General features: G+C 31.7%; 1 protein-coding gene across 9 annotated transcripts in view; it reads left to right on the plus strand.

The window, feature by feature from the left end:
• LOC145279835 (calmodulin-regulated spectrin-associated protein 2-like) overlaps window positions 1-23,745 on the plus strand; it is a 273,839-nt gene that overhangs the window by 161,472 nt on the left and 88,622 nt on the right. For all 9 annotated transcript variants that reach the window (XM_080131267.1, XM_080131269.1, XM_080131268.1 and 6 more), the window contains exons 6-11: window positions 941-1,079; window positions 9,566-9,689; window positions 10,573-10,809; window positions 10,934-11,060; window positions 13,847-13,899; window positions 17,913-19,779. In XM_080131267.1, the coding sequence (XP_079987393.1) occupies window positions 941-1,079; window positions 9,566-9,689; window positions 10,573-10,809; window positions 10,934-11,060; window positions 13,847-13,899; window positions 17,913-19,779 (2,547 nt within the window). The remainder of the gene's footprint in view (window positions 1-940; window positions 1,080-9,565; window positions 9,690-10,572; window positions 10,810-10,933; window positions 11,061-13,846; window positions 13,900-17,912; window positions 19,780-23,745) is intronic.

The following is a 23,745-nucleotide window of genomic DNA, read 5'->3' on the forward strand; positions in this document are numbered from 1 at the left end:
CTTGTGTTGATTCCCATCCACAACAGTTTGTGTTGAATGTCCTTCATTTATAAATGACTTCTTTCAAAGATGAACTGGCAATAGTCTTTTAGCTTTTCTCAAACTGGTGAAATGTACTTCCATGATATCCTTGGATATTGCCTTTCTTTTTGGCATTGTTAATCTGCAAGACTATATTTACATTAGCTGGTGCAGTCTCTCTTCCTGTTTCCCAATAAATTTATTACGAATGTTATTAGCTTAAATTGAATAATTAAGCACTCAAATGTGTCACAGCTTAATTTATTAGTTACTTGAGTTCACTAATTCAAAGTAAGTTTAATATTTTTGCAAGTGTCAAATTTTTTATTTTGTAGTCAGTAATCCTTTTTTTTTTTTTTTTTTTTTAAATTAATTATTAAATAAACACAAACAAAACATTTTAAATGTTTTTGTGTTTATTATTTGGAAAATTGGGGTTTGAATGCACGTTTAATAAATTCAGTTTTTTTTTTTTTTTTTTTTTTTTTTCATACAAATGTTCACAAACTTTCTGGCAACACTGTTTTGATGTTTCTTATTGCCTTCAGTGTCTGTCTTCTCTTTAGTCTCAAGCAGTAGGTGTTTTTGTTGCCTCTTTCAAAGGTTCTCTCTAGAGTGTTCAAATTGAGGGATCTATATTTTATATTTTTGAACCAAATTTTGTATGTAGTATCTTTTTATATAGATTCAAATACTGGTAATTTGTTTTGTTAGATGTCCTGTTTACACCACATATTCAGCAAACCGTAGCCTTTTCATTTCTCTCTAGTCGCCATTTTGTTCTGAATACTGTGGGTTCAACACTCACCACCGCACAGTAAAGTTTTAAGATACATTAAATATCATGCCTCTTGTTTCATTGTGAATTTTCTTAGTTTTTTTTCTAAAACGTTTTAATGATTTTAATTTTTGCTTCTAGATCTTTAACCAATTTTGACATTTCCAAAGAAGTACCAAATTCTGTGGAGGATGCTTTGTTATTCTGGATGAACAAAGTCTGTCTTTATGTACAAGAGTTTATACGGAAAGAATATCGTACTCATCATGAAGAACCAAAGGTAATTTAAAAAAAAAAAATTATTATTTCAATGTTTTATCACAATTTACTTTGATGCTTTAAAGAAGTCAAATAATTCTGCTTTTCTAGAGTTTGTTTCTTTGAATTGTTTTCTAAACAAGAACTTTTGTTTGTTTAGTTTTGTTAGAAAATCTGAAATGAAAATAGTTTATATTTAACTGAATGATTACACATTTAAAGACATACAGTCAACAAATATCTATATATTTACCTCAAACAAGGTATATTGCCATTTGGATGTAAGAGGGCTACTATTTTGGACCATGCCTACTGGAGACTGAAGAGATGAGCGAGATCTGTTCACATTGCATTTAAACTTCTGCATGTCAGTTCAGTCAGGGAAGCAAGAAACGAGAGGGGGATTTCAAAGTGTAGCAGTCTGAGGGAAGAAGCTATTTGATTAAAAGGATTTTCGGCATCTAGGGACCTCAACTATCAAGGGGTGGGATTTTGCTGCTAGACAGGTTTATTTGGTGGATGTATGTCAAGGGAGTACAAGTGAAGTGAGTTTATCTGAGCACATTCCATTAAAGTACTTGTAAAACAAACACCTGGGATGTAACATTACAGTAATGGATCTGGAGCTTGGCTGATAGTGCAAAACCTATTAAATTGGAGACTCGTTTTTGGAGTCTAAAAGAGTGAAACTTGTGGTGGATGCACAAGCCCAGATGTGACGACAGTACTCCATGCATGGGCAAATGGGGGCTTTGTAGAGATACACGATACTCTCAGGTGCAAGTAATTTTCTAGTACAGTAGAGGGAATCCACCTTCTTTGCAGCAGCCTTGGCAATGTCTTCAATGTATTTGTTTCAATTTGTGTTGCCTGTGAATATTAAGCATTTGAACATTGAGCTCAAGTAGGGTGTTATCAAATATATTGATGTTCCTGCCTTTATCATTAACATATTTATATAAAATGTGTAGAAAATGTCTAAAAGTGTTTTACAACTTTTTGATGTATGATTTTTTTATTTTTTATTTTTTAATTACTTGATCTAACTTGTATCTTCAACTTCCAAACAGGTTTGTAATGAAGGCAAAACGTATTCCTCTATGTTCTTGACTCTCACAAAAACAAAAATTGGTCAAATCAAAATTTATGATAACTTTTCTATTGTGTTAATACAATAGTATGCATGAAAACGTTTGTTTTTTTAAGATGACAATACTTATCTTATTGAGAATTAGAAAAAAGAAAAGTGACCTGTTTGGCCACCCATTGATCTTGGATATGATTGTTAGACTCAGGTGAAAGTAAGTTTGCAAAGCCAGTTAAATATTTTTAAAAAATTGACAAAATCTAAATTAGTCTCTTTCTGCCTACTGCATCTTCCCATTTCTCTTCATTTATGGGTTAAATAATACTATTCTGGTGATATTTCGTTTTGTTTTTAATAGACTATTCCAATTTTTTTATTGTTTATTTTAATATAAGGAAAATAATAGAAGCCAGTGTGATAGACACCATATAAGAGTTTGGAAGGAAGGGGGGCATCAAACAACCTACTGCAAGAGAGGTTGAAAGTGATAGAAGTTCAGTAAAAGATGGGTCAGTTTGTGTGTTAATTGCAAATTGTGGTGGATTAGAACAAGTAAAATGGACCTCCTGCCAAACATGACTATCTCAAAGTTGAGGAATATTTTAGCATGTATTTTGTGCAATTAAAATATATTGCAAAAAAAAAAACTTTAGGTAGACAAATGTTGAGTAACTCAGCTTTAGGATAAAAGATATACATTTGTCATGATGCTACTTCATTTTCGCAAACAAGATTTGCTAATAATAATTGAAGTTCACCATTAGTATAATATCATTGTGACCTATGCTAATGTCAAAATTCTATTATATCTATTGAGGTCATTTATGGCAATACTCTGCCAATTACTAGTAAAATAGCAAATCGTGTTTAATTGTATACAATGGCTTTTTTTTTTTTTCCATTAAATGAACCAAGGGAAGGGGTAATTTTCCCGGAAAGAGATGAACCAGATTAATAAGAATTTTTTTTTTTTATTAGCAATGTATTGGAAATCTTTCACATGGTAAATTCCTCTGGAATCTCTGTATAAAATTACATATGTATGTTTATATATTTACATATATAGGCTTCACACCTGAACTAATTAACTGATCATTAATTTTGGAACACTGCTTCTAAACACAAAGGTCATAATGTTTAGTGTTATTTAGATTTGTAAAAAGTGGGGTGGAAGCTTTTTGTAAAGTTTTGGATATCTTAGATTTTTGTAAAATAGTGACAATAGAAATTAGATATCAATTAATAATTATTCCCCAGATTTCAATTTCTTTGGAGTATATGCTAAGAGGCATGATATGGGCACAACTTCTTTCAAATATTGTGTCCATGATATGGGCACATTTGAAACTAATTAAGCAAGATTCCCTGAATTTAAATTTCTTAAGATTTCCTTAGGCCTTAAATTTTATACTTTTTTTTTTTTTTTAAATCTAAATCTTTTAATTGATTTTGATCAAACTTAGAATAAGGATTCTAGATATAAGGTTTAGTATCATATCTTAACCTTAATCTTTATAAGGGGACATACAATTGCTGTAAAACTTTTGTTTGGGGAATTAATTTTATCTGTGTAGGTACAGATATTCTAGCTAGTAATATAATAATATCAATCTGTGTAATGTCTCTGCTAAAAGTTTTTCTTTTTCTATATATCGATGAGACTAATAGAGTAAAGGCTGGATTTATATGAACTTAATTTATACTTTTTAATGTGAGTAGAAAGACTAGCTTTATTGATTTTTTTTTTTTTTTTTTTTTTTTTTTTTTTTTTTTTCGATTTTTTTTCCTTTTCTTTTTTTACCCAAGTACTTTTTTACCAGTTAATGATTTAAAAATAATGCAAACAAACCATCTGTCACCAACATGAATTAATTGGCATGAATTCTATTTGTTCAGGCAAAAACATTTTTTATTTATTTATTTTTTTTTTTTATTTCGATAACGTTTTTATTGCAATGTTTTAAATAAAAATATCAATATTTTAGTTGTGTCCAAGCATCTCTTGGAGACTTAGTTGATGTCATGTTTAAGTTTGAAATAACAATTTCATCACTAAATGTGCACATTAAGTGAATGCCTTTAGAATAAAATACTCGTCTTCTCCGCTGGTAGCTGAAAGGATTGTGATTCTCAAAGACCGCTCCAAAACTTTGATGTGTGTAAAATCAAATTAATCATATCAAATTTGCACACAAAAAAAATTGCAACAAGTTATAAAGAAACAGGTGAAAAATATTTATATCCAAATAAAGTCTGAATGTTTGTTTTAAGGCTACTTAAACCTGGATATGATCAACCTCCTCTTGCGGCGGGGGGGGGGTCCAATGAACAGAAACGTGGACAGAAAATCTTCCTTTCTTTTGAACTGAAAATTATGGTGATCACAGAGATCAGAATTTGACTCTAGGATGAAAAACTCCTAAAGGTAGATTTGAATTCTCGTTGATATTGTATGTCAAAATTGAGTTTCCTCACATCCTCTGCTGCTGAAGAAAGAATAGATTTGGTCTTTGGAGCTAATCTTTGTAAGTAAGTATAGAGTCCAACCATTAAACATGCACTAGGTGTGCAATATTATTTTGTAGATGAGGATTTGTTGCTTGGATGACATACTCAATGTCGCTATAGTTAAGTGACAGAAAGTGTCTGATGTTAGGTTGAGAAATGATTTCCTGATCTGGAACAAAACCTGTCTGTCATCTTGATGTGATGGCACATTGGTTTGAAGAAGTTTACAACCATAACAAGGTCCTTCACATTAGCTTAAATATTGATTGGTTGAGGTGGAAAACTGATACTCTGGGGAAAATGGAGAGCTGATGGAATTTAATATGAAAAAAAAAAAGTTTGAAATTCTATCCAGTTGACAAACTACTACACTAGTTTTTCATCATAAGAGACAGGAATTTTCCAGTATTTTTATATATTCAAGATAGAATCAAAACCATACAATGTTGTCAGTCTGATTCTTTCCAAACTGAAGAATTCAAACATTTAAGTTTTTATAAGATAACATGTTTAAGTAAATTGTGCAAAATGTTTGAAAAAACCCATAGCTTCCCTGAATGCAACCAGAGAATTGGACTACTTTAATCATGTTCCTTGGACAATTCTACATGTATTAATTTTTATATTTAGATACTCTCTAGTCTGCCTATAAATGGACACACTTATCTATATATATTAGATGGATAGATGGGATTACATTTTTTTTTTTACTCTAAAGTATTGGAATTAAAAAAAAAAAGACTATAAAAATAAAGCTAAAATATATTTTTCTTTTTTTTTCTTTTCTTTCTTTTTTTTTAACACCTGTTTTTTATACACCTATAAAGTGGAGTTTTTCTCCTAATATTAAAAAACCTGCTTTCTCTTTTTAAAATTATTAAAACTAACTTGGTATACTCAAAGATATGCAAGCAAATTCCTGAAAGTTAACTAATTTGCAAATTCCTTTGAAAAACGCATTAATTATTCATTTTTTAGTTTCTAGATGATTGTTTTCTTTTATCTATTATGCTTAATTCTTTGGATACATAGTTTCTACATTGTATATAATTGCGTAGAATTTAGGATAAAAATGTTCTAGTACACTAATATATATAAAAAGTAACTTTGTTGGTGTGTGTGCGAAATGTCTTTACCAAATTTTTCTTTGAATATTTGGTCTACTGACTTGAAACTTGTATAAGGAATTTGTACCTGTGGAAAAAAATTCCATTTGGTTTTTAGCCAGTAAAAATAGCTGTTAAAGGGTCAAAATTGGAACCCCCCCCCCCCAAAAAAAAACAGTTGACCTTGGCTGGAGTAAATCGACTAACTTCTGAACATGCGTACATATACATTTTTATCTTATTGCTAAATTTTTTTTTTTTTTAATCTGCCTGGCTATAGCTGAGATGATAATGGGGGCAGAAGCACTAAATAATGACTGGCTGGAATGCTGAGTTTTGATTCCAGTTAATGGCACCAAAGTGTTTTGTGTGTGTGTGTGTTTTTTTTTTTTTTTTTTTTTAAACTTTTGAAATCATTATATATCGAGTACAATATGATATAGAGAATTTGCTCTATTATAATAAATAGGAAATCTGCATGAATAAAATCCTTTAAGCATATTTTACAACTGGGCAATGCCAGGTGCCCTACTACTATTACTACTACTAATAATAATAATAATATAAAAAAAACAAACATTGCAAATCAAAACCCTACTGGTCAGTGCCTGTTAGAGATAGTAGACTATAATTTATTGAATAAAAAATGAAAACTTCATTAAAATTATTTTTGGTGGTTATAACATTGATTTGCTTGCAAACAGTATTATTCTGTATTGAGATGGGGCATGACCCCTATTGTAGCTACTGTTCATGTATAGTAAATTTTCTAACAAGTAATACAATAGCTTCCTGGATATTTAATTAAAAGAATGCAAATGTGTTGCTGACCCTTTCTTGCAGCCAATAAAATTTGATTCCCTACTTTCAGGTTTCTAGACGTTGGGCTTGTTTTACTTTTCCTTTTCCTTATATGGTTAGTAGACATTATATGGTTAGTAGACATATAAAATATTTACCTTTTTTTAGTAAATCTGCATATGTTTCCCTGCTTAAAGACTAAAAGGAAGGTGTTACCTAAAGTTATATGTACTTTATGTAACAGCTTCCCTTTAGGTTTATTCTATGCTTTGTGCAACTATTTAGAAATAGATCTCCTTTTGCAAAACATCTATAATTAAATTGATATAAAGAAAATGCTTATTCCATTTTAAGGACCTATGTGCTTCAGCCAACCACTCACCTATCCTCTACACACACCTAATATTTGACAAACGTTACACTCTCAATCAACCTTTTATTTTATTTATTTATTTATTTATTTTACAATTCTTGGACTAGTTGACTCATTTTGGTTATATTTTGGACATTTTAACCTTTGGACCTCAAAAAAAAAAAAAATTAGACCAAATATATTTTTTTGTTATGGAATTTTTTAGATGGGTATAAATAATTTATATTATTTAAACTACTATTCTGACCATGGCTGTTATTTTCTAATGTTTCGGTCAATGTAACTTGCAGCATTGATAAAGGCATTGATTAATAAGCAATTTTAAGTGAAAATCTTCTGGATGTTTAAGGTTCAATCCTTGCTATGGGTGATAATAATAAAAAAATAATGTAAAATAGAACTTTTACTTGACAGAACAAGAACAATATGCCACTGGATTAAACATAGGTTTAGTTCTTAATTATGTATAGATTCCCAAAGTTCCTAAGGATGCATTTAAGAAAGGTTGCCAACCAATGTCATGCCAGTGGCATTCACTCTAGGCAGGTTGAACTAGCTTCCTCCAAAGGAGGAAGTGTCAAGTGAATATTTAATTCAGAAGTGGTCCTTAGTCGCATGTGTTTTCTGGTTAGGCCAGATGAAGACATTAGGTTCATGCAGGGTGATGTCAGCGTCTTAAATACACTGCCTGGGGTTCCCAAATAGTCACTCATCTAGTACTGATGAGGCTCAATGTTTGATAATCTAACAAGAACCAGTATGTCAACATGTTCGACACAAATTTGAGAAAGGTTGGAGGTTACATTGTCCGGAAGATGAATATAACCGCTGAATATAAACCATATTATCAACCCTCATCTCAAAAATACTGAAACATTAAATTAATATATGAATATTTATAATAGAAATTGAAACCAAACAATGATGCAATTTTAAAATGAATAAAATCTTTTTTTTTTTCATCTGCTGAGACTTTCGATATAATTTCAACAAAATAAGGAAGGGGTGGGGGTCTTGCTCTGGAGATGTTTTTTATATCCAAAGTCTCAGTATATTAAAAACATAAATAAAAATAATGATTTTTCTATTGTAAATATTTATACATCCACGATGCTATGTAAGTTTCTCTCTCTCTCTCTCTCTCTCTCTCTCTCTCTCTCTCTCTCTCTCTCTCTCTCTCTCTCTCGCCAATTATCCTCATCAACGTTGATATTTTTATTTTTCATAAATTTCGATCAATGCCACTCTGCCCTCCTTCAGGTTTATTTTGTGATGCTTATCTTGTATTGAAATATGATTGCTGTTGATTATTCCTATACGTTAATGTTATGTACTTGTTGCAATGGCAATCAATCTGGTTGGATGGAGCTGACTTTTTTCTTATCTTACACCACATTCCAAGCCATGGCAGCCCATGCACAACAATCCTGATCAAGGTCTCATGAGATGACTAATCTATCGTGTTTTCCATCATGAAAGTGCTGAGTACAGATCACTCTCTTCCAATATTCCGGTATATGGCATAATTACTTTGACACACCGGTTCTTGTTAGATCACCGAAGTTGAGCAATATTGAGCCTGATCAGTTTCAGAATACTAGGCACTGTATGTTGGAGGACATCAACACCTTCCTGAAAACCTGCAAAAACTTAATGTCCTCATCTCCCCTGATACGGATATACAAGTGACTGTGGACTGCTTTCGAATTTTTATATTAGTGACATAGCAGCAAGGATAGGAATAGAAAGAGAAGAATTAAGTAGTCTCAAGAGACTGCTAAAAAGAAAAAAAAATGTTGACTTCTTCTCCCTTTGTCAGAAATCTTGCTCATGTTAATGAGGACTGAGGGACAAAATAAGGGAAATGAATAATAGGACTGCTGAGAACTCATTTTCTACTCTCCATTAAAAACAACAAAAAAAGTCAATTGTACTTGTACTAAGTACAATTGACTTTTCTTTTTAGGTAGAAATGACAATAAGTTCTACGTTAAATTCGAAGTAAATTATTCAAAAGTTTAGAAAGTTAATGTAAAATTTTAAAGAATTCTAAGTAAGAAGTTTTTTATGAACTGACTTTGTTGCCCAAATGGGAATATATTGTTAGGTTTTCATAAAAAAATAATTTAAAATATAGTCATGTTTACAATTTTTTCTTGTAAGAAAAGTTAAAAATAACATTTGTAATATGAGATCAAGTAATAAAAAAATATAACTGTTAGCATCATATTGTCACTAAAATTAGAAAACTTTTACAGACGGTTATAAAATGGCAAATGAATTGAAACTAATTAAAAAATATGTCTAAATTATTTTTAAATATATTTTCACTGAGAATATTCTTTGCTTATTTTTATTTTATGAAATAGATTTCTTAATTTTTTTTATTTATTTTTTTTTTTTTAGCCCTAACTGATACTTCTAAGTTACTTCAGATAGAATTAAATGAAAATTTTAATGTCTTTAATTCTGCAAAAAATTTAAACCTTATTGAAACTTCTTTAAATGTTCTGTTACTGTATGTCTTTCTATAGCATTTGTGTGTGTTACATTTTATGCAAATTTTCTCTATTTTGTTTAAAGTTTTCATACATTTTTTGTTAATAAATGGTTTTGTTTATCTTTTTTCTTAGTCGGATCCTTTTGGTCGAACAATCCCTTCAATACCAATTCTTAGTAGCTTAAGAGATATTGGAGAAGGTTGTGCATTAGCTGTTTTGATCAGTTTTTATTGTCCAAACCAGTTACGACTTCAAGGTAAAGTTAATTCATTCAATATATGTATTTGTTAAATAATTACTGATCATGAACACAAACATTTATTTTACAAATTATAATAACAAAACGCTGTTTTATAATTTTTGAGGTAAGGATTAATAATTTGGATCATTTGGACTATTCTCATTTGGATTATTTTATATTTTTATGGAAATTGCTCCAGACAAGGCATGAAGCCACTTGATGTAAAGAGCTTTAAAAAAAAAAAAAAAAGAAAAGTACTTCAAGGTCAAGAACTTTGTCGACAATAATGCTAGATGGAATAGATTCTAATCCAAGAAAACAGCAATTCTGACTCTCTTTGTCCGAAACCTCACCGCTGGAATGTGAGGACTAAAGGACAAAATAAGGAAAGTGGAAGTTATGCAGTTGTTGAAAGTAAACTCCAGATCCACTTTTTAATCTCTTTAATTTAATTAGGGCAATTAAATTTTTTAAAATTTTTTATTAAACTTTACTCCATCCCAAAACTGAATATTTTAGCATGTATTTTATATGATTTAAAATGTAAAAAAAAAACACTATTAAGGAAAACAGATGTTGAGTAACTCAACATTTATATGCCACTACACATTTATGAGCATGTTTCAGTCAGTCAGTTACAAGTAATTAGGCCTCTTAAAGCGATGTTGCTAATACAAAAGTAGAGTCCATAATGTTATGGATTCTACTTTTGTATAAGCAGTATCTCCTGAAGTATTGCCTCTTGTTACTTGTAACTGGCTGACCGAAACATGCTGATGAATGTGTAGTGACATATAAATGCTTTTGTAAAACAAATAAAATATATACTCACAATTTTGTTCTTCCTTCATTTTTTTGTAAATATAATGTATTTTTTATTTTATTTTTTATTTTGCAGACATTGTTCTAAAGAGTAGCATAAGCATTGCTGATTCTTTGTATAATCTGCGTCTAATTCGAAGCTTTAGCAGCCGTCATATGTCCTCTCCTAAATGTTTCCATTTCACATATGAGGACCTACTATATTCCGATGATCTTCTGTTTCCCAACATATACGTCTATTTAGCTGACTTATTTAATAAATTTGAAAATAACAAGTCTATGAAGAGTTCCACAACAGAAGTAAGAAATGAAAGTAAGTAAAATTGTGTCTATACCAATTATTTTAAAAAAGTATTGTATTTAAAAAAAATTTTTTTTTTTTTTTAAATTTAAACAATTTTATTAATATAATAAATTTTCTTTATTTCTTTCCCCAGCTCATGATTTATCTGACAGAATGTCTACCAACCAGTCTGTTCCTCAGGTGCCCATAAGTAATGCTACAAATAAAAGCTTCCAAAATTCAGAATATACTGCTATCTCTCAAGAAAACTTTAATCCAGTGTAAGTTATTTTATTTATATTGATTATGGTTATGCTAATATCTTTATGAATTACAAATACTTGCATCCGGAGGGAACACAAGTTTGCTATTAATTACATTATAATTGGACTGTCTTTTTCTAACGAAAAGCACAAATTGAAGTGTAAGTTAGCTAATACTTAATCAGATTTTCTCTTCCATTTCCATTACTCGAGATCAATTAAGACATCCAGTGGTGAGGCCCCATTTGGGAGGATGTGGAGTTGTCCCTTAGTTACTATTACTCCTAGGTTCACTTTGGTGCTACCAGATCAGGCTGTCTGAAGATACTGGCTTGAACAAAAAGGCACTAAACATTGATGTTATTGCTTCCCCCCCCCCTTTGCAAAACTCTATCATATTATGTAAAGTGAAAAATAAATAAAAAAAAATTTCTACAAAATAATCAAACAATTAGCTATGAATAAATATTTGAAGATATAAAGAACTTGAAGCATAAACCCTTTTTCCAAAACAATTAGATTGAATATGCCATAAAAGAATCAACCAACTACAGGGGAGAAGCATCTGCAGCTGTTTAACATTGACAGAAGATAAAATTTGACCTTTCAATAGAAAAGCTTAATCAGTATTTAAATCAAAATTTATAGTATTATGATACACAAAGATTTGGAAAGGATATGCTCATCTAATAAAATGATATTATTTTGAATGAACAAACTAACTAAAAAATATTGATATGAAAACATGTTTAAAGAGATTATCAACTCTAATATTTCAACTTGATTGATGATGATTGATTCAGTCTTATGAAAATTTTTATTCAGTTGAAGGTAAATTTTATACAGAAGGAGGAAGATAAAGTGAGAACCTGGAGGAGTGTGTGAAAAAATCCTAAATCAACTAAAACTTGTCACAGTTGATACTGGATGATCCAAATCTAGTAGCTTGTATATTTCCTTCCCCCTTTCTTCTTTTCTCTCTCCCTCTATTTTCATATCTGACTTTACATTTTCCTTCTTTCTAAACAAACTTGTGAGCACCCCCCCCCTACTTTCAAACACATCACTCACCACCTCTGTTGTCTCACTTTATCTTCCTTAAATTCCCCTTTGTGGGAGAAGGGAGTATATGTTCTCCACTTTTCATGGGATGGATGACACTGCTGTCTTTTTTTTTTTTTTTTTATTAGAGTAGTTGGCACTTAATGAATAAGAAGACTACAATGTTTTTAACTAAAAATATTCTTTGTTCATCTAAACTATGTATGTAGCACTATAAAGATGATTCTTTAATCTCTGCCGGCTTATCTGGATAACAGCTTCTCGTACAAGCTGTTTGATTGCCTTGTGTATATATAATACATAGTAGCAATTCATTTCCTTTCCTGTCTCATTGTTTCGTAGTCCACTTTTTGATAATAGTAGCTATAAATTTTCTTATCCTAGTAGCAGTTTATTTCTCTCACCAGAATGCTCAACTAAAGAAAGGGAGTACAGACACTATTTTGCTGTATCACTTCTCTCAGTGCAACTGCCTCAAGCTGGAATTAAAACTCCACTACCTAGACAAGTCGATGCTTTTATGCTCCTATGCTATTTTGGCTGCTGCTAAGTAGATAGATGAAATTACAATGATCAACATTATCCAAACACTAAGCTTCATTTGTTTACGCAAAGAGCATTGCATTATATACTAGTGCCAATTTATTTCACTCGCCCAAGGAAGAAACCATTTTAGTCTTCAACAAGCAGACTATTTTGCTGTATCAAATTACTGAAGAACATGAGAAAACAAAATAAAGTTTTTGTTTTTTATCACATATACATCGCACACTTCGGTACTTATACAGGTTAATCAAGACATTCAAAAAATGAAAATATCAAAAAAAGTTTAACTTGTACATGTCCATTATGGAATGAAGTTCTCTGAAAAAAATTTCACTTAATTTCATCAAATAGTTTTTTTTTTAAAATTTTTTTTACAGCGAAAAAAACAATTTATGATACCGAACAAAAGGTTCAATGTTTAGGAAAAAAGCTAGTATTAAAAATGGGGAGGGAGCGTCGGCGCTTTACATTGAGTTATCTTCTCGTGGCATGTTCACAAAATTCCAAGATGTCCGCCTTCAATGCGCTGTCATAAAACATGTTTTTCTGCTGTAAAAAAAAAAAAAAAACTCAAAAGACTACTCGATTAAATTAAGTGAAATTTTTTTTCCGAGATCTTCAGTCCAAAACGGATATGTACAATATAACCTTTTTTTTTTTTTTTTTTTTTTCCTCAATATTTTCATTTTTTAATGTCTTGATTAAACTGTACCATACTTCTCATCTTTTATAAATTAATGGAAGCACTATCAAAATCCGATTGCTCTCTAGATCTCGCTCTCTAGATCTCGCTCTCTAGATCTCTCTCTCTAGATCTCTCTCTCTCTCTCTCTCTAGAAAGATCTGATCAGCTTATTCATCACATCATACTTCAGACTTCCATAATATCAAGTATTAACTCCCTGAAACATTTAGGGAATATGTATGAAAAGGTTTACAAAGGTATGTTTACAATAATGTATAATGTTATTGTCAAAAAAATTTAAAGAATCCTTTTGGAATTAGAAATTACTCAAATTTTTTTTTCAATTCTGATACTCCAAAATGTTATGATTTTTCTGATTCTTGATTTCGATTAATCGTCGAAGCACTACTGCATACATACGTTCTTCAAATGGTATTTAAGTTTGGAAAGCTATAGATGCAGTTTTGTCTCTTTATATTGAATATAACTTTTTTTTTTTATCTCTTTTCAGATCCTCTCAGCCCCCTCGGCAACCTGCATTACAGAAACATTATCAACAAGATGGTATACTTCACTTTTTAAAACTTACATGTCATTAAAATTAAAACTCTTCCAATTTAATGATGTCCTTATTTTTGTATAATTTAAAACTGAAATATTGTAGCCATAGCTGAAAATTATACCATTATTAGATGTTTACAACTCCACCCCACTCCACCTAATATATTTATCTCCTATATAATAAAATGACTGCTGAAATTTTCTTCTGAACCAAAGTATCATAGGTTTGCAACAACAGATTCCACATACAAATTCAATACATCTAGCCTAATAGCCACTATCTTATGTAGCTTTCGACCACCATTTTAGACAAATTCAGTTGTGATAATAAAATGCTACATTGCATCCGACGAGCAAAACCATTACAATCGCAACATCTTTACAGGAAGGAGTAACTATTTTTCTCTAAATATTTATTCCTACCACTGCTATCAGTTGTCACCAGGACAAATTTTACATGTTCCACAGATACTGTGATTTCACCTATCGTAATTAGCCCATAGATACATAGACATAACATAATCTTTCCAATATCCGATTCAGAAATAATAACGTCTCCCTCTCCGGTTTCTGTCCATTTTGATTGGCTACACTCTGAAAATTCTCATATTCCGGAATCCAGTTATTCACTTTATAAACGAACATTAAAATATGGCATCACTAAAAGACGTATTTTTGGATTCGGATTCATGTTCATTTATTGCATAGGTAAGATGGAACAATACAAGAGATAATCATTTAACAAACTTAAAATAACCAATTTACTTGTTTTCTATTAAAAAGTTTAAAATAGGATATCGACTATGAGATTCACATTCATCTTTTCCTAAACACAAAAAAAAAAAAAATGCCGACTTCATCCTCGACAACGACGTATTCATCAAAACATCAACAAATTTTAGTTCTTTTACAATAAGACACACTGTGTGTACATTGATGTTTCTAAAGTATGCATTTCATATGTATTTATATATTGAAAAGTTTGTCTCCCAAATATATGCGACTTTCATATTGAGATTTTTCCTAAGCACATAAGCAAAAACGGCGGCAACGTCTTCGACTACACCTTCGTCAAAGCATCAACAAATCTTTTACCATAAAACATACTGTGTGTACACTGGTGATGTTTAAAAAATATGCATTTCATTTATACTCATATATTGAGGAGTTTAGCTTGCGACTTTTATATTAAGATTTTTCCTAAAAACATTAAAAAAAAAAAGATTACGTCTTTGACAATCTCTTTGTCAAAACATCAACAAAACTAAGTTCTTATACCATTAAACACACGGCATGGTTATTGATAATGTTCCTATTTACTTGCCTCCTATGGGAGCAGAATTAGACATAAGGTCGATTTTTAATGCAAGGAAAATCTAGGTCCCCAAAAAGGGACACTCTAGGTAGTAACAAAAATAATTGTCTCAGTCATGAAGGATTTCCCATCAACTGACGGAGTACAGAAAAGATGAAGTGTAGCATCAGAACAGATACTACACCATGGTTTTGGCTCACTATGATGTTTCAAAATGATGCATTTCATATGTATTTGTATATTGAAGTGTTCTGCTTCTAAAGACTTACGGCTTTTTCTTTAATACATTAAAAAAAAAAAAATGATTTCAGGAAGTTTGAATGAAATAAAATGAACTTATTTTTGCCAACAATTTTATTTATGCTACATATTTTTAATAAAATTCAGTAATTTTTTTTTTTATCAGATCAAGTCATTAAAAAATATACTCGGTTATTTGGAAGTTAAACGTTTCAATAAATAAATATATATGAAATGCGTCGGTATTTCGCCATGGTACATTCATTTTGTCTATAGGTGCCAGTGCCCACTATTATACTGGATCGGCAATGGCTCCCACTAACAACCGTAGTTTAATTGAATTTTTTTTTTTACAGGTGAGGTGGGGGCATACTTCCACTGTGCAACATGTGCTCTGCTAGTATTATAATATTTATTATGTTAGGTAGGTGCATATGCTTGTATATTTATATGTACAGGATTCACTCCTAAACTAATTAATGAATAGTTATGAATTTTGGAATGAAACTGTTAGATGTCAGAACTCTGATACCTCTGAATTTCAAGTTCTTAAGATCCCTTTGGTTAAAGGCCTAAATTTGAGACATTTGCTATAATCAAAAATCATGTTATGGATTTTGATCGAAAGTGAAATTAAGATTTTAGATATAAAGTTTAATAACATATCTTGATTTTAATTTAGGTATATTCAGTTTCTGAAAGATTCCCCAGAGTTTGACAAGATACACCTGAAAGTTGGATGTTACATAGACTGAAATGTTGTGCTAATAACACTCAAGAACTGTAGTTTGAATAATCTAAATGATACAAATTAGGTTTATTCAGTTCGACATTTTGGTACTGTTTATACTTTCAAATTTACAAAGTCAGGAATGAAAGATTTTTACATCGGGATAACATGACAATTTGCAAAAAATTGACATTGACATTTGTCATATTATCTCTGATATAAAAACTTTTTCTTCTGGTTTTTGCATATCTGATATAAATTATACAGAAACCTAATACGAACTGAATAAGTCTATTTTACACGAGATTTTCCAGTCATTATTTATCACATGAAATCAAGTGCAAGATGATCTCTTCACTACAGCCTCTTTCTAACAGAAGAAACATTACTAATCTTTCTTTACTTTACTATTATTCTCATAGTAGGTTCTTCACTGGTTCCCCCACCTGTAAATCTTTCACAGCTGGAACTTGTCTAGCTACAGCCACTGTAAAAAAATCCCCCTCTGTATACTTAGAACTAAATGAAACTTCCATGAACAGAATTCCTTTCCAATAACTTATCAGTGGAACACCAGACCATTAGGCCGCTTCCCGGATGACTCCAACATGGTTGTTTTCAAATCCAATGTAACAAATTCTTGTCTAGCTGTCCTCTTAAATAATCAAATCCTGTCCATTTCAAACTGATAAACTCGTTAAGGCTCATCCTTGAATAGCCTTTGGACTTTGATAGGCAGTGATTTATTACTACATTAGAAAAAAAAAACAAAAAAAAAACTATATACTCTTCTATATTAAAGGATATTCGTTTTTAAACAGCTGTGGCATATGTTCCCCTATGTGTCCATTCTGCCATGTTCTCATCTTTCTGGTTGGAATTTGCATGGAATAAATGACTATGAATGGCTGACAGGTTTTTGAGATATTAATTTATTAACCACTAATTAATACTTACATTTCTAGTTTAGTTTTAAAACTCTCACATGAAAAACAAGTCTTTACTTTGAAATCTTTTTTTCCAGAATGGTTTTATTTTTAATAAGATGTTATAATCAAAATGTATTTTTTAGGCATTAGTGAATTAGTCAATTTTTTCTAGATACATTTTTTTATGATATAGCAATAAAAAAAAAAAAAAAAGATTTCAAATTAAAGACTAAAAAATATTTTTATTACAAGATATAAAAAAAAACATTTTTATAACATTTTTTATTAAAAAAAAATAAAGCTATTCCTGTAAAAGATTTCAAAGGGCTAGTTTTTATGCAAAATTTTTAAATTGAACTGAAATTGTGTAAGTATTAATCAGAAGGGATTTTTCCTTGCTATACACCAGCAAAAGAAAGCGAAAATCAAGATGAAATAAGTTTATTTAATATGACCCCTAAAAAACGATTTCAGGAAGTTTTTGCCAACAATTTTATTTACACTACATTTTATTTCTTTTAATAAAATTCAGTATTTTTTTTTTTTTTTTTTAAATGGAACAAATCATTAGAAAATATACTTGATTATTTGAAAGCTAAATGCTTCAATATATATGAAATGCATCAGTATTTCGCTACAGTACATTCATTTTGTCCATGGGCACCAGTGCCCACTTTTATACTGGGCCGGCAGTGGCTCCCACTAACATTGCCACTTTTGAGGCCTAAACTTTTGGATGTATGTTTAATGAAAATATTTTTCTTTTTTTTTTATATATATACTCTCATTTGTTTATTTTCAGGTACAGAAAGCCTTCAATACTTAGTTTCTAATGAATCTCAAAAAGTTAATCTGCCGCATCACACTGGTGTAACAAATTATAATAACCACAACTCGGAAGTGGATCGTTGGGTTGTATCTCAAAGTTCTGCTCCTGAGCCTCTGATGCCTGCCCGTTTGAAACCAGCAAAAGAGAAAAGCTCTAATCATAGTAAATCTATTGAACGTGGTGATCAAATGGAAGGTAGCAAACCTCGACGAACTAGCATTAATGTCCGACAATCTCATGACGAAGGGTTTGCTCCTGGTCCTTTAGGGGTTCATGATCTTAGTAGAGAAGAGTCGAGCATCCAACAGTTGTTTAAACGAAATTCACTCCCCACTCCAGAGCAGTCTTCAACATTCCCCAGGAGCCGACACAGTTCTGGGGCAAGTAATCCTGAAGATTCTCAAAGACCAATTGTAATTGGTCAGAGCTTTACACTCCTCGATCGTCCTTCTATGCTGAATAGTGCACGATTAGAGGGCCTACCTGTGGTACAAAGTGGTAGCCCTGATGAAATAGAGTTGCGGCGATGTGTATCTCGTGAAGGGAGTATTGCAAGCAATCGAAGTTCAGGAGATTTTTCTGATCATGAGTCGCAAAAAATTCACCGTGATCACAAAGCTAAAGAAACGAAAGAATCAAAAGATTCGTTCATCTTATCGAATCAAGTAATGAAACCTTTAGTTATTACCCATCCTATTGAGGAAGAGATTATCGATAAAAGTAAAACCACAAACTTTGCTCAGATTAAAAAAATGCGTGATATGAGTGGTCCCTTAACGACGTTAGTTTATATGCAACGTGGTCAAGAATTTGATTCCCCAAATAAGCTTTCACCTAAAGATTCATTCCATAAGAAAGATGATGAAAAGAACGATGACAGGACTAACTTTGCTGCAAATCAGACGACATGGCAACAGCAGCAGAGGCCTGGTCCAACTATGATATCTGTTTCTCAAGAAAGTTCTCCTGAGGGTCAGTCGCAGTCGGTCACTGACCAAATGAACATTCGGATGAAGCTGGAAGAGAAACGGAAACAGATTGAGCAAAAGAAACACAAGCTTGAGCGACACCAGACCCAGATTCGTCAGCAAGTTGGTAAGGAAGCCCTCTTGCATGTTGTTGCCACGCAAAACTCTACACTAGATAAAAATGGACAAATTCCTCCAGGCATTCCACCAAATATCCGACGTTACATTCGGCAGGCTAATGGTGGCGTGGTTGGAGGAAGGGGGAGAGTTGGGGAATCAGTTCCTGAAGAGGACTCTTCGTCAGTTAATGACACGCAGAGATCTCCCCAGAAACCGTTCTCTCGAGAAGAAATACAGCGGACCATAGAAAATGCTCGCAAGAAATGGTTAAATGAGGCAGAGGCTGTAAAAAAGAATGAATCGTATGAAAATGAGCGGCCGCTCCGACAAAGCTCTGAACCGCCATTTTCTGAACCAGTACGACAGGTGCCATTACGTCGTGAACCTGTTAAGCCAGAGCCTGTCAATATTAGGCAAGAACCTGTTTGTCAAGATCTAGGTCCTGTACCACCAGAACCTAGGTACCAGGAGCAAGTGAGACGTGAACCTGTTCCTGTACGTCAGGAACCGCATAGAGAACCTGTTCCTGTACGTCAGGAACCGCATAGAGAACCCGTTCCTATGCGACAGGAACCAATTCATCCAGAAGCTGCAGTGATCCGACCTCAACCGGTTGTTGCTGTACAGCCAGGAATCCGAGAAGATAATTCTAGAATTAATGATAGTCCTGAACGAAGAGACCCTCGACGGGATAGGAGTAGCAGTGGAGAAAAAGAAGAAAATTATGGGACATATAATAATTCTCTGGATAGGTTTGTATTATACTTTTTGTGTTTTATTTAAAAAAATTTTTATTGGTATGTATTTTATTAGAATTTGATATGAGAATTACATGTATCTATATAAACAAGAAAATCTGCGGATACTTTTCTATTCATAGAAATGAATGAATGAAAGAGTTGGGCCAGTTTTTTGCATAACAGTAAAGTTTAAATTCAACTTTATACAATATGTAAACCATATTTTTTATATGATTATGTATATGCAATATCAGTCATAAGGTTAACTGATTCGCATATTGACTTTAGAAAAGGACATTTAATTATTTGTTTTTTTTGTTTTGTTTTTTTTTTTAATTATTATTATTATTATTATTATTTTTTTTTTTTTTTTAATACAACAAATAGTTTGGTTTCATATTATTGCTTTATTTCCGAAAATATTAGTATTTTTTTTTTTTTTTAGATTGTCTCCATATTCAACAAGTAGAGATGTATTTTTAAATTACTAATGAAAAAGTAAATGAACTTTTTTCTTAATGGTCACATTTATTTTGGAACTGAAATGTTAGTGTTTGTCAAAGTTAAAGAGAAAATGTAAATTTTGCTGGTTAGGGTTTCCATACATAAGAATGGCAGAAAGCATCAAACAAATCTCGCAGTGTGTAAATATATTGTAGGAATAATTATGTATCTGCATTTTCAATGAGTAAGCTAAATGATTTATTTAAATTAGGAAAAATTAAGTAAAAAGTAGGAAAAGTTATAATACAGTTTGTAATAAGAATTTCTGGTTGGTTAAAAGTATTCAAAATTGTCACTGCTAATGTTTTTTTCAGGGTTCGAAAAATACAAACATTTATTCTAAAAAGTGACTGGTTCTAATGTTAATGTGCATGTTGAATTGCTGATTATCATCTATTCCGTCATTCTTTTAAACTTAGCATGACAGAGGAGCATTTGTTAATTTAAGTGTTTTAGTTTAACGTAATATGAATAAAATGACTTTATTTACGTATGTGAATAATTTTTCAGTAGCATGTAGCTATGTATGGCTATGAATAAAAATACTCCATAATTTTGGGTTTCATCAGAGGAGTTAATTTAATGAGGATGAAATATTTATTACTTATGTGGGGATTATGCATTTGAGAAAGTGAGTCAAAGAGGATAAATTGTAAGATTTATTAAACGGTGACAAAATTTGTGTATTCTAGCATAAAAACATGCTGCAGTATTTGCTAGAAATGGTGATTGTGAAAGATTTGTATAGGATTTGCCTTGATATCGAAAGTGTACGTGGGGAAAAATAGACTTCTTTTTATTAATATAGAGATTAACCTGGGTGCTAGTTCTTAACTAAGAAGAAAAAAAATAAAAAACCTGTATGATATACATACCCATGATGGAAAGAAAATATTGTCCACTACAAATCACATAAAAATAAATCTACTTTATCAATTTATTACAAAAATAATTTTGAAATGAATTTGAATTTTTCCAATGCTTTCATCCCATGTTAAGAATGGCTTTGTAAAATTTTTCAAAGCTTGAATTATTTGCTATTATCTCCCTTGTCCTACATAATGCTTTGAGATTGTTGATCGTTGTTTAGCCATAAAATTTTATCTTCTTTTTAAATAAAACCACTTGTTCAATTTTGATTTTTGGTATACCATGTTTTCTTTCTGTCACATCCCATCTGTGTATGAGAAAGATATTTATTTTTATTCTATTTTTCATTGGCAGTGGGGTGGAAGGTTATGAATTTGCACCTTAATCTATATAGCTTTATGTACATCTTAAAGTAATTGAAAAAAAAAAAACAATATTGATTGAATAAATCTGAATAACACAAATTTGCAATACGAGGTAAAGTAAAAAAAAAATAATAATAATAACAAAGAAAAAACTGTTAGCACACTGGTGTTTTCTTTAAAAAAAAAAATACTTGTTGACACTGGATAGTTTTTTATTTTTTTAATTTTTTATTTTATTTTAGTTATAAAATAGCAAATGACTTACAAATTAAAACATTTAATTATTTCAAATTTAAAAATACCAATAAGAATAATTGTTTAAATGCTTATATTAAGTAGAGTACTTAATATTTTTTTTAAATGGAGAGTAGACAATGCATTGTCAGAAGCTCCAATAACTCTCGCTCCTAATTTGTCTCTTGATCCTTGTTTAGAATGAGTTATTTTTCTGACAAAGGGAGAATGAAAAGCTGTATTCTAGGTCAGCAGTATTTTTGTGTGAGTAGTTTCTTGAGATATCGGAAATTTTCTGTTTCTATCCTTGTTACCATGTCACTAATAAGGGTGCTGGAGGTAAACGTTTTACTAGGCTGACGTTATCCGCCTGACAGTCAAGGACCTGAACCTTGGACTAACCACTAAGGAGGCCGTTGTCCCATCAGCAGGTGAAAAGTACCAGGGCTGCTGTATTGCCATTTAGTTTATGGATTCTGGACCATGCAGTAGCTTCTGGTGGGGCTTTGATGCCATATTAGTGGGTAATTGTTACAACTTTACCTTATCATGGTCTACAAAAAAATAAATAATTCTTCACTTTTTCTCCCTTACTTTCCCTCTCTACCTTGCTCTAACAAAGTCTGTCGACCTATTTCACAAATCTTAGAACTCCATGAAAAATCTCCAGAAAAAATGCATGATTAAACCCAAAACTCCAACTTTCAATGTAGACCCCCCACTACCATGTCTCCTCCAAAATCAGGGGTCTGTTTCAACCTTCCAGAGGTTGAAATCCAATTACAGAAGACCAAACCAGACCTACTCTTACTAAGTGAAACTGGCAATGGACTGACTATTTCTCTAGACAAGTTTGTACTTAAAGGATATTCTAATTTAATATCCAAGTCTGACCTCCAAGATCGCTATGGGCATGGAATATGTGCCTACATTAGGGATGGCTTTCCATGTGGTAGGGCACATCTCCAGAGAAGACCCTAAATTGCCCTATATGTGTTTTCGAATTGCACTTGCTCACACCACTGCGTTTATATTTTCCCTCTATCACCCCCATAACAGCGGAGTTGCTATCTTTAAGAGCATATCTGAGAAAGTTGACCACATCCTGTCTGCTCATCCTTCAACTAACATTCACATCTGGAGACTTCGATGTTCACAATGTGGAATGGTTAGCCCACTCAAACAAAGCAGATGATGAAGGGGGGGGGGTTCTGTCACGATTTTTCCATTGCTTATAACCTAACTCAGATTGTTCACGAAGCCACCCGTGTGCCCGACACTGATAGTCAGTATGCAAGTCTCCTAGACCTGAGCTATGTTCATCTTCCGTTCTGTCCCCACTGGGATCTTTTGACGACTCGGTTGTCTCAGTTAAGATAAAAACAAAATGTAATAAGTCCTCTGATATACCTCTCCATCGTACAGTATATTGATACTCTATGGCTGACTGGGATAGCTTTCGTACATTTATATCAGATCTACCTCAGTGTTCCCTGTTTAAAAAGAATGTGTCTTCCATGGTATCAGATCTGATGGAATGGTTAATTGTAGGTAAAGACTGCTTCATACCCTCAAAAAAATTTTTCAGCAAAAACCCAACAGCCAGCCGTGGTTCTCTGAAGAATGTGCTGCTGCCATTGTGCACAAAAATCACTTTCCATTGCTTCCAACGTAAGCCTCTTTCAGGACTACCAGCAACCACTGTAAGAGAGTAATAAAGAATGCAAGGGAGTTGTATGTTCAATCTGTCAAGTCTAAAGTAGCTGAACAGTGGCTTGGTTCCCATCAATTTTCGCAAATACTAATGCTATACTTATCCATAATTATTTCCAAAATATTATCTGTAAAATATCTGAAATAGAGAAAAAAAAAATCATTAATGGTAAAATGACAGATTTTCAACCCTTCAGTGATTTTTTTTTTTTTTTTTTTTTTTTTTTTTGGACACTGTATATATAAAAGATTTAGATATAAAAATTGAGGATGGAATATTTATTTATAAAAT

This window comes from Euprymna scolopes, chromosome 7 (genome assembly GCF_053919585.1).
Source record: "Euprymna scolopes isolate OS-2025 chromosome 7, ASM5391958v1, whole genome shotgun sequence".
NCBI lineage: Eukaryota > Metazoa > Mollusca > Cephalopoda > Sepiida > Sepiolidae > Euprymna > Euprymna scolopes.